This window comes from Camelina sativa, chromosome 8 (assembly GCF_030686135.1).
Source record: "Camelina sativa cultivar CO46 ecotype springtype chromosome 8, ASM3068613v1".
Taxonomy (NCBI): domain Eukaryota; kingdom Viridiplantae; phylum Streptophyta; class Magnoliopsida; order Brassicales; family Brassicaceae; genus Camelina; species Camelina sativa.
The window spans coordinates 22,852,517-22,864,625 of NC_141887.1; the positions used below are offsets into that span (position 1 = coordinate 22,852,517).

At 38.8% G+C, this 12,109-nt stretch overlaps 1 protein-coding gene across 1 annotated transcript; it reads left to right on the plus strand.

Annotated features, from left to right (window-relative positions):
- On the plus strand, positions 1-2,507 carry LOC104707597 (cystine lyase CORI3). Its single transcript, XM_087462192.1, has 7 exons — positions 1-315; positions 510-849; positions 957-1,175; positions 1,462-1,521; positions 1,630-1,785; positions 1,889-1,982; positions 2,097-2,507. The coding sequence occupies exons 1-7, from the start codon at positions 65-67 to the stop codon at positions 2,249-2,251; spliced, it is 1,275 nt and encodes a 424-aa protein (XP_087318318.1). The 5' UTR covers positions 1-64; the 3' UTR covers positions 2,252-2,507.
- Positions 2,508-12,109: the final 9,602 nt, after the last annotated feature.

Here is a 12,109-nt window from a genome sequence, read left to right on the forward strand (position 1 = left end):
CACTCACAGCGATGAAAAAAATCACCAAACCAAAAATCTAAACAAGAGAAATATTATAAGAAATATGGGGAAAAATAATTCCGTCAACTGGCAGTTTAGTGGTAGCGAAGCAGCCAAAGAGGCTTCAGCTGCCACCCTAGGCAGATACACCTCTAGAATCATGGCTATGTGTGACCCTAATGTAAAACCCATTTTGCCCCCTCTAAGTGAAGCCCCCGAGACTAGCTATACCGCTAAGAAGGCAGTCGTTAAAGCTGTCCTTAACGATAGTGGAAACGCCTATGCTCCAAGTATTGGCCTTCCCGCGGCTAAAAGGTAATATATACATCGAATAATCGTTGATCATTTAAGATATTTTGCTTGAAATGTCCTAAGAAAAACTGTCCCACAAAAAAAAATGATTTAAAATATGATCTAGCCCCATATAAAACTTCTGTTTTCATCTTAACTCTATTATGTATCTTGGTATATCTTCCATGACAATTTTTTTTTGCTTCCGTTATTCTCAGTGCTGTGGCAGAGTATCTAAGTCGAGATCTTCCGAAGAAACTGACTGCAGATGACGTGTTTATGACCGTTGGATGCAAACAAGCCATTGAGCTTGCAATTGAAATCTTGCATACATCGAATGCCAACATCTTGCTTCCTAAGCCAGGCTTTCCATGGGACATGGTCCACGCAATCTACAATAAATTTGAGGTTCGTGAATATACTTTCCTCCGCGAAAAGAACTATGAGATCGACTTTGACAGCGTCCGTGCGCTTGTGGACGAGAACACGTGTGCGATACTTATTATTAACCCACACAATCCTAATGGGAACACGTACTCTGAAGCTCATCTTAAGCAGGTATTTTACAGATACTCTAATTAGCTATGCAACGTGACCTTATAACTTATATGATCTCATCTTTGATAATGTGTAACGTAACTATTGAATATCTCTTTATATATAAGCTGGCTGAGTTGGCTCGAGAACTAGGGATACTGGTGGCTTCTGACGAAGTTTTTAGATGGACTGTGTTTGGGAATAATCCCTTTGTTCCCATGGCGAAATTCTCGTCGATCGTACCTGTGATCAGTCTCGGTTCTATATCGAAGGGATGGAGTGTACCGGGATGGCAAACCGGCTGGCTCGCGCTGCACGATCTAGATGGTGTCTTCCAATCTAACAAGGTCCGAATCTACTTTTTCCGATCACTCTTTAAACATTACTACAATTACTTTATATCGTCGGTATATTTCTACGTTAAAAACAAAGTTTTACGTGCATACAAGGAGATTACATACCATTAACATACTAAATCTCTATGAATGTATTGGTTAATTTTATCATTGTATAAATAAATTTGGTGTACGTGAAAATCAAATTTTTTTTCTCGTCCACATCGTCCATATTAAGAGTTGAAAATGTTCACATGTTCGTAGTTTTCCTTGTCCTAATCTTGCTATATTTGGACAGATCGCAATTGCTGTTAAGAATTTTCTGTCGATAGATGATAAACCACCAACTGTTATCCAGGTATGGATTTTTCTAGTTCGGAAGCATACTGTAACCAGGTTTTTTTTTTTTTTCTTTTTCTTTTTTGCATGCATATAATAAGGTGAATTCGTGTGTTTTATCATGTAGGCAGCTATTCCCACCATCTTGAGGAAAACTCCTAAAGAGTTCTTCGAGAGGAGGCAGATTTTTCTGAAAGCGAATGCGGAGTTTGCCTTTGCTAAGCTCAAAGACATACCAGCCCTAACCTGCTACTTGAAAACTGAAGCCTGTACCTTCTTATGGGTATTCTATTATTACCACCTTTCTTAAACATTTCTGACTTCTTATTACTAGTATTAGTTTGAAATAAATCATATATATATACATGCTTTTTCTCTTCTCCCAGACCGAGCTGAACTTGTCACTGTTTGCGGACATTAAAGATGATGAAGAATTCTGTGAAAAGCTTGCTACTGAAGAATGCCTTGTCCTCTTACCAGGTATTGATTAATTTCTCATTACCTATAATCACGGTAATTTAACAGTTTAGCTTTTAAGACAATTTTCGCATAACAACATATATAAATATATGTTACCATGTTGGATTGGTTTAGGGATTGCTTTTGGTCTAAAGAACTGGGCGAGGCATTCTATCGACATGGATATATTCGCTTTGGAGGATGCATTTGTAAGACTGAAGAGCTTCTGTGAACGCCACTCCACTCTAATTGAAGCTTCTTCAGTCAAAGACGTCAATGGTGTCAAGTAAAAATGGTCAATATGGATCTTTGCCTAAGACTTTTTACATATGCTATAAAAATAAACGTGTGTTTTATTGATCTGAGATAAGTCATGAACACATTCGTATCGTACTTGTATTTAATAAAATTGGTGTACTTATCACCAACCATGTAATGTTTTCTCGTAGATTGCAATATTTCTACTAATAAAATTGGTGTACTTATCACCAATAACCATGTAATGCGTTCCTACTTTTCAATAAATAAAATTAAGAATTCATCTTTTATGATTGTTTGATATGCAAGGATTCGTGTGCAATAACACCAGGGGAGTATCGGAGTGTCTATCGACACCTGCAAATTCCAGTTCGATCGGGTTGATTTGATTCGTCAATTTGGTTCGGTTTGGTTTAACTAGAATCTACAAACCAAGTATTTAAGCGAAAATCGACCTAAATCGTGGTTTTAGTGTTTGTCGTTGTTTTCAGAGAGAATCAGAGGGAGAAAAGAAAGCGCTTGAGAGTCTAGAGGTTTTTGGGAAGATTCTTGGGTTGTTTGGTGAGATCTGTTCCTGTGGAGTGGGGATCTAGTGCTAGGAACGAAGGAGAACCTTCCTAAGGTGTTGGATTCATCGTTCAGAACTTTCTGCAAAAGAGGTGAGTGCATGACAATGGCAGATCTAAGCTTAAGATCTCCTTGTTTTGTTTGTTTTATGTTGTTTTTGGTGTTTTTCTTGCTTGTTTTGGTTGCTTCATGGTTCCTGATGTGCATGGTTTTTCACTTTAAAATCTTTTACCTTAAAAGACCACACAACTGCTGAAAGTGCACAGCTAATCGGTAGTAGTATTTAAGGATCGATCCCACAGAGAGAGAGAGAGTTGTTGTTTAGAGAATCCGTCGGAAGAGATGTAAGGCTAGGACTCAATAAAAATGGGGTTTTAGGTTGTCACTGTCGTAAGTAAGCAATAAACGTAAATAAAAGCAAATAAAATAAATGAAACAAGCGTTGGGCATCAAGGAAAATCACAGGGGTTTGATGATCTATCTATCTAGGAAAGTTTAGGATTGGTTTGTTTATCTAAAACTCGGACTACGAAACACGAATGAACCGTTAACTTATAGTTCACAAGCTAACCGTCTAAGATCACTATACTCCGAGACTCAACTGTCGCAGGCAACGACGCATAGATCAAATCATTTTAAGCAGGTTCGATTCTAATCCATGAAATTCCATAGGTAAGGGGTATGTGCTTCCTATGACTCCTCACACATCTAAGCTAGGTCAAGCACACATGCAAGCTTTTGGCAAAGCACACACACTTTAGATCATAGTTAGTTCATGAGGCTAAGTTAAAGTATTAAGCAAAGACTTAGAATTAAATCATAGAATAAACAAGATATAAATCTAATAAACCCTAAAAATTGCCACATAAACTAAGATCATCTTCCCCCTTTGATTATCCCTTTAAATCCAACTAGAAAACTACTCTAACATGTTTAAGGGAATCATCAAAGCAAGGTTTAAAAAACTCAAAAACATAAAAGAATAAATAGAGAAAAGGGTTTTAGATATTACTTCAATGATTGTCAAACAAAGTTGTAGGATCTTCTTCCTTTAGAAAACTAGAACAAAAGATGGAACAAATAAAGAGAAAGAGTTTGGTGAACTTCAAGGAGAGGGACGAGAGAGAGCTGCTGGTCGTGGCTGTTCTTCTGGTCGTGGCTGTTCTTCTAGTCGTGATCTCTTTGGAGGCAGGTGAAGGCACACTCTAAACCCTAAGACTTAGAAGAGTATTTATAGGGTTTTGTCTAGGTTTAGGGTTTTGTAAGGGTAGAAACGTCTTTTCTTCTTGAGTGCAGGAAAAGAGGCGGCGTAGGAAGCTTCTAGAACGTGGTGAAGACTTGGACTGGACCGCCGTGGTGGTCGCTGGTCAGGCCTTCAATAAAAGCCCATTGGCTGAATGGTTCTCCTTACGTTGGTTTGTAACACGTCTAGGTAAATCGGGCATAACTTCCTAATGAGTGAATGGATTGACTTGATTCCACTTCGAGGAGAAATATGACTCTCTCAACTTTCCATAGACACCAAGTAAGTCGAAATATGAGTTGTAGAAGTTCTTCAAACGTTGCCCGTACTGTAAAGTTAGGAATCTTTCCTGAAACGTATTTTCCTTTTCTTTTGGTCCTTTTTGCTATAAAACCTGTAAAACCTTCTTGAAACCTAAAATACTTGATAATAGACATTAAAGCCTTGAAATCATACTAAACTCTTCCTAAATGCATACTAAAACTATAGCTAAAATGGGTAAAATAATGATGTTATCAACTCCCCCAGACTTAGACTTTGCTTGTCCTCAAGCAAATAATCAAAGTAAATCATGGAAAAGAGGTTTTGAAAATAATGGGAATTCACTTATCTTTGGGGATATTGTCTTTGCACTCTTCTTCGCCTTGACATTAGGAACTTACATTTATAATCCACCATGAGAGTCATCAACGCTCTTTGATCCCACAATTCTTTAGAGTTTCCAGAATCTCCATTGTCATCTCTTTACATAAATTAAAGCAATAATAAAAAGTGAAATCTTACCAAGGAAAAATCGATCAATGGCTTGTTGACTCTTTTCAAGCCAAGACTTTCTTCGTATGATTCCTTTCCTCTCCCTTTTCTGACTTCTTCATTTTTTTTTAATCAAAGGTGTAGGCGAATAATGGGGTCATCGGTAATTTACCTACCCCTCGCTTCCAAGCTTTGTGTGATCATTTGACTCAAGAGTAGAATAATGAGGTCACAAGTAATTTACCTACCCCTCTAAACTGATCAAAATCATCTAATCTTTTATTCTCTCTTTTTTTTTTCTTTTTTTTTTCTTTCTTTTCTTTTCTTCTTCTGCTTTTTTTTTTTTAGAGTATTGAAGGGAAGAGAGAGGGGAACATACTATTGAAGAAGTGCAGTGTCTTGTGTGACTTGAATGTAGTGATCTAGTCCAATGTATACCAATTCACAGGGTTTGATAATTAAGTCCGGTTTAGGTCCTATAACAATTAGAGACAACGTTAGATCATCTGAATATCCATCGAATAGGGACTTGGGGGATTGTTGAGTCGGCTCACAGTCTTTCCAAACTTTGGTTCTGTTGTCAAGCATAATCAAGAGTCATAAGATTGTTAATACAAATCAAATAAACCGTTAGAATAAGATCATAATCCCCTACTAGTTTTGACTCAATAAAAATGTGACTCGATAAAAACGTCAAAATTATTGATGTAAAAAGTGGAAAAAGGTCTCAAGTCAACAAAATAGAAAGTAGCATTACTATAGGATGGAACATCCAAGTACGTCGAAATGTGAGTTGTGGAAGTTCTTCAAAAGTTGCCCGTACTGTAAAGCTCTGAATCTTTCCTGAAACGTATTTTCCTTGTCTTTTGGTCCTTTTTGCTATAAAACCTGTAAAACCTTATTGAAACCTAAAATACTTGATAATAGACATTAAAGCCTTGAAATCATACTAAACTCTTCCTAAATGCATACTAAAACTATAGCTAAAATGGGTAAAATAATGATGTTATCAACTCCCCCAGACTTAGACTTTGCTTGTCCTCAAGCAAACAATCAAAGTAAATCATGGAAAAGAGGTTTTGAAAATAATGGGAATTCACTTATCTTTGGGGATATTGTCTTTGCACTCTTCTTCGCCTTGACATTAGGAACTTACATTTGTAATCCACCATGAGAGTCATCAACGCTCCCTTATCCCACAATTCTTTAGAGTCTCCAGAATCTCCATTGTCATCTCTTTACATAAATTAAAGCCATAATAAAAAGTGAAATCTTACCAAGGAAAAATCGATCAATGGCTTGTAGACTCTCTTCAAGCCAAGACGTTCTTCGTATGATTCCTTTCCTATCCCTATTCTCACTTCTTCCTTTATTTTTTTAATCAAAGGTGTTGGCGAAAAATGGGGTCATCGGTAATTTCCCTACCCCTCGCTTCCAAGCTTTGTGTGATCATTTGACTATAGAGTAGAATAATGAGGTCACAGGTAATTTACCTACCCCTCTAAACTGATCAAAATCATCTCATCTTTTATTCTCTCTTTTTTTTTTCTTTTTCTTTTTTTTCTTTCTTTTTTTTTCTTTTTTGTTTTTTTTAGAGTATTGAAGGGAAGATAGAGGGGAACATACTATTGGAGAAGTGCAATGTCTTGTGTGGCTTGAATGTAGAGATCTAGTCCAATGTATACCAATTCCCAGGGTTTGATAATTAAGTCCGGTTTAGGTCCTATAAAAATTAGAGACAACGTTAGATCATCTGAATATCCATCGAATAGGGACTTGGGGGATTGTTGAGTCGGCTCACAGTCTTTCCAAACTTTGGTTCTGTTGTCAAGCATAATCAAGAGTCATAAGAGTGTTAATCCAAATCAAATAAACCGTTAGAATAAGATCATAATCCCCTACTAGTTTTGACTCAATAAAAATGTGACTCGATAAAAACGTCAAAATTATTGATGTAAAAAGTGGAAAAAGGTCTCAAGTCAACAAAATAGAAAGTAGCATTAGTATAGGATGGAACATCCTTCCCCCCAGACTTAAATCACACCGTCCTCGGTGGGAAAAAATAAAGAGTTGAGGATTAAAAATCATAAGGAAAAGTGTAGGGTTTAAGAACAATGTCACCTTGATGGAATGATGTTGTGTGGACTCTTAGACGTTGTATGGTCGCCCAAAAATTGTCTAGAGGTCGGCTGTGGTATGAAATTGTGGTGACTAACCATTTGTACTTCCTTTGGTTGCTTGACATCGAGTATGAACTAGGCTAAGTTCATTCGAATTGTGTTTGATAGATCTCTAAATGCATCCTCCTTGAAACAAAAACCTAAAACCATCAATAATAATGAGAAAATAAAAATAAGAAAAACATACCTAAATAAAAGAATGGTGATGGTTGGTGGTAGGATGGTGGTGGTTCGGAATTGTCTCGCGGTACACGTATGAACGGTCGTGGACAACAGCAGGTACGGTGGGTATGGTACGCGGTACATTAGGACATGGTACACGGCACACGGGACGTAGGACATGGCATTGGCTACGGTTGGTATGGCTGGTGGGGACTCTCGGCATCGATCACATGAGGGTTGTGATTGATCAGTTGCCTTCGGCGTACGTCGGTCACGGTGAACATGGCCGGTCAGTAGGTGGTACTTGCCACTAGACATAGTGTGCATTGCCAATCCATGGCCCTTCTTCTTCCTTCTTTTTTTTTTTTTGCTTTTCTATTTTCTATTTTTTTGTGTTTTTTTTATGAACCTGAAACTAAAATGCAAAAATATTAATACTAAAAGAAAATAAATCCTAAAAATAAAAACTTACTAGACATGGTTGCCTCCCAAGAAGCGCACTTGTTTAGCGTTGTTGGCTCGACGTTAGCTTGCTTTCTCAAGCAGGGTGAGGAGAGTGGGTTGTCCTTAGACAAGCTCTCTTGGATCTTTCTCCAATGTAGGCATCAGGTGGCTCTCTTGCATAATCTTCTTCTCTACATTGCCGAGTAGGTGGGTTAAATGGTTTAGCTTCATAGAAAATGTCTCCATTGATGTTGGTGAGAGTCATTCTTCGGTTAGGCCAGTCCATGATGGCTCCAGCTGTGGCTAGGAATGCTCCTCCAAGGATAAGTGGTGTAAATCTTCCCTTCTCAGCATTGATAATCTGAAAGTCGGCCGGAACATTGCAGATTCCGACTCTCACATGAATGTCTCGGACCATTCCTTCGGGTATTGTGAATGAGGAGTTGGCGAGTCCTATGCGTTTGTTCGAGGGTTGTAAGTGTCTCAAGCCAATCTTCCTAGCAGCATCGGTTGACATGATGTTAATACATGAACCGGAATCACATAATGCATCTTCGAATTTAACACCATTGATAGAACAAGTGATGAGGAATCGGCCAGGGCTCTCCACTTTGTGTAGTGTTCGCAAATCTTCAGGTTCCAAAGCTTTTAGGAACAGATCTCTAATCTTGTCTACTGATTCTCTGCTTTCCAAGAATAAACAAGAAATATCATGTTGGCACCAAGCATTCATGAAAGACGTACCAAGGAGTAAAGCTTTAACGGCTTTGTTGAACTTCTCCAAGTTTTCCTCGCTAATGCGTCTTCTACGCCATAGTTTTTGTGTATCGGCTGGTGCGTTTGGATAAAGAGATAGTCTTACCTCCCTAAAGTGATCCTCCACATGTTCTTCGGTAATATAGCTCTCCATGAAGAAACGCTTCAATGGGAACTTGTTCCATGCTTCTTCGAATGAGATGTGGGGCGGAATAGCTTTCATCAAGGTTTTAAACTTGTCTCTTGGGGGCTCATCCCATCTAGAGACTGTTTGAATCTCCCCAAACTCGGCGGTTTGGTGCTCCTCTTCTTCTTCTATGATCGTCTCAGCTTCTGGTTCTCCTTGTTGAGGGTTAGAAAAATCGGATCCATCATCTTCAGTGGACTCATCTTCAAAATCGGTTTCATACTCCTCTTCTTCTTCAACGATTTCTCCTTCTTCTAGACCTTCTAGGTCTCGTGGTGGTGAGGCTTCAAAAGTTGTTACAGAAAAACAATCCTTGGTAAGGATCAGAACTTCTTCTTCTCTAGAGATCTCTTGCAAATCGAGTGTAGAACTCTTGGTCTTCATCGAAACTTGTAGCTTATCTCTCAAAAAATATTTTTTTGGTTCTGCAACTTCTAGGGGAGCTTTCTTCACGTCGAGATATTGTGGAGGAGGAGTAGGGTTGTCTCTTGTTTTTATAAGGCCCAAGTCTCCCTTCACAAAAAGGAAACTTGAATGTTTTCCTTTTTCATCAAGGATTTCCTTTTTTCTTCCTTCTTCTTCTCCACCGATTGGAGTTTCTTCTTGGGTGTGTCCAACAACACACGAGATTGAGTTTTCTAGGTTCTCCTCAAGAGACTTGATTCTCTTTTCAAAGGCAACTTGCTTAGCTCCCATGTTAGACTGAAGTAGTGGAACAAGAAGACTAGTGAATTCTTGAGATAGAGTGTCTCCCAAGGTATCAAATCGATTACCAAACTCTTCCACTTTTATTTCGGTTTTCTTGACTCTTTCTTCATACTTCTCCATATGGTTGCATAGGTCGAGGGTCTTGTTAAGAATTGCTTCGGAATTGCTATAGCAACGGCTCTCCAAGGTGTTTATCCTCAAGTTGCAATCGCTAATCTCCTTAGCATTTTCTCTTATCTCCTTTGAATGTTTATTCTGTTCTTCTCCAAGACAAAGGAGCTTCCTCTCCATGGCTTCAGCAGTTTTAGAACTTTCTTCCTCTATTCTTTTAACTTCAACAGCAATATCATCCATTCTTCCCGAAAGATCAGATTGGATTTTTTCAATATTTCCATGTAGCATCTTCATAGTCTCATCTAGAGATTCTCTCATCCGACTTATAAAGTTCATAATCATTTCTTCTTCAGCTTTTTGTTGTGTAGACTCGTGATAGTTGTCTTGGTAGACTTGGTGCGGAAGTCGGAAAGGATCTTGGTATTGGTGTGAGCGGCGGTTTAAATTGGTTTTGGCTCTCCTTGGATAGGGTCTTTGAAAATGACTTGGACGGTGACTTGGGACAGGTTCCCAATCTTCATAAACTTCATATAGTGCTTGAGATGGTTGAGTTTTAGGGTTACCTCGGTAGATAGATTCCTCTTGGTGTTGAAATTGTCAAAAATTGTGGTTTTCGGTAATCTCTTCATTAGGGAACTGATATGTCATGCAACAGTAGAAGTCTTTGAGCTCTTCTTCTCTATATTCTTTAGTAGGTGATAGATCATAAGAATCATCATTCGCTCTTGGCAAATCTTCATATTGGTTCTCCTTGGCATTTTCTTCAAAATAAGCTTCTCCTTCATCGGTTTGATAGAACTCTTCTCTAGTCCACTCCTTGGACTTGTTAGGATCGGTTGGATACTCATGTGAGGCTCCATGTTCTTATTCCGCATCAGTAGGTTGATATGGTTGATCATAACTCCATTTATTGCATTCACTGGATTTGTTGAACAAGGCTTCAATCTTCCATTCTAGGCGGCTCTCGATGGTGTCAATGGTGTAGCCTAAGTTGATAAGCTTCGTTCCATGATCTTGTAAATCCTCAAATTGGTTTAAAGCTTGATTGTTGATGGCATTTGATTTGTTCCTCCAAGCGTGTGATATGTCTATACTTTGTCTCTCCTTAGCCTATTTTTATCATGCATTTAGCTAGGATAACTCATTGGTTTGCATCATTTTTTAGTTCTTTCTATACACTTTGCACGTCTAGGTAGCTCTTGCATCATCCTTGCATACATTGTGCATCTTGGAGTATTTCAGGTATTTAGGAAACATTGGAAGCCGTTCTCGTCCGAGCCATGGTCACCATCTGCGTTTCGTCCGAGCCATGGTCACCATCTCCGTTTTGTCCGAGCCATTGTCACCATCTTCATTCTCGTCCGAGCCATGGTCACCATCTTCGTTTCGTCCGAGCCATGGTCACCATCTTCATTCTCGTCCGAGCCATGGTCACCATCTTCATTCTCGTCCGAGCCATGGTCACCATCTTCGTTTCGTCCAAGCCATGGTCACCATCTTCATTCTCGTCCGAGCCATGGTCACCATCTCCGTCTCGTCCGAGCCATTGTCACCATCTCCGTTCCGTCCGAGCTATCCGTCCAAGCCATGCTCCTCAGCCTTCCATCCGAGCTATGATGACATTGGATTCCATTCGACGCACATGGACTTGATCGCACATGTCGGGAAGAAAGACGTTTGGTTTCACATGCTTCAGGAGATTACCGAACCGACGCTTTACCTTGTCGTTTTAAGTTTTAGGGCTTTCCATGTTGGACTACTATATATACATTTTGTTAAGTCTTTGCAGAGACATCTTATCTTTTAATCTCGTTTTCGTTCCCAGAAGGTTTTTAACCTAGCATCCAAAACATGTCCTCAGACTTGTATTCCGATATCGTTGAGATTTATTGAGATTTTGCATTTGATTCCTTCTACAAAGTTGTTAATCTTATTTTTATCTATCTTATTATGCTTGATTCAATGATTTCTGTGTTTGCATCCTTGACTATGATTTTCGGATCTGAGTAGTGTGGTAGTTCCTGAGGATGGGATAGATTAGGTGGAGGATCTTAGGATGTAGAGTGTTTAAGCTTTGATTGTAAAATTCCCTTCTGGACTAGAGTTAGAATTACTTGTTTCTCTCTGATCAATTGGAACTAGGTTCGAGACATTTCCGCACCCAAAAGGTGTTTGATGAAATGTCTGACCAACTAGTGCCAGAGACTTACGTTCCTAGCCTAAGAGATTAGTTGTCTAGGATGTTTGTTGACACGAATGAACTTGTCTGTCATGCCTGCTCGACCACGTTTCTCTAGCGAGAGCTAGGTATGGAAGTGGTTGCGTCTGAGTAGCTTTTGCCAAGAGATTGGATTAGCTAAGTTGTGATGTTCATTGTTTAGGGATACTTTGCTTATGGTATGTTAAACACTCCTTAGACTAGGATACTCCACCGACATCAATTACCCCATCCTTAGGACTTCTTTCTTTCTGATTTTTATTACATTCCTGGAACTGTTTCGTTTGTTCATGCTTAGAATCTTTTACGTTTTTATTCACTTTCGCTTCTCGTCATGCATTCTTGTTTCTAGTTCTGTGACTCATTTCCGTTTTGCATTTTGATCATTCTAGGACTGTTAGATAAAAACATTCTTCGAATTGGCTTGACTTGTGATAGCTTGATTGCATCTTGAGTGATAGTAAACATTCCCAACTGGATTGACACCTTAAGTACTACAACTACATAAGGTTAATTGAACCTACTAGGAGACATAAAAAATCTTAGTATCAATTTGGC

Coding starts and splice junctions, on each gene's coding strand:
- LOC104707597 (XM_087462192.1), top strand. CDS start 65: ATGGGGAAAAATAATTCCGTCAACTGGCAGTTTAGTGGTAGCGAAGCA. Junction 1,176..1,461: donor GTGTCTTCCAATCTAACAAG/GTCCGAATCTAC, acceptor ATATTTGGACAG/ATCGCAATTGCTGTTAAGAA. Junction 1,983..2,096: donor ATGCCTTGTCCTCTTACCAG/GTATTGATTAAT, acceptor GGATTGGTTTAG/GGATTGCTTTTGGTCTAAAG.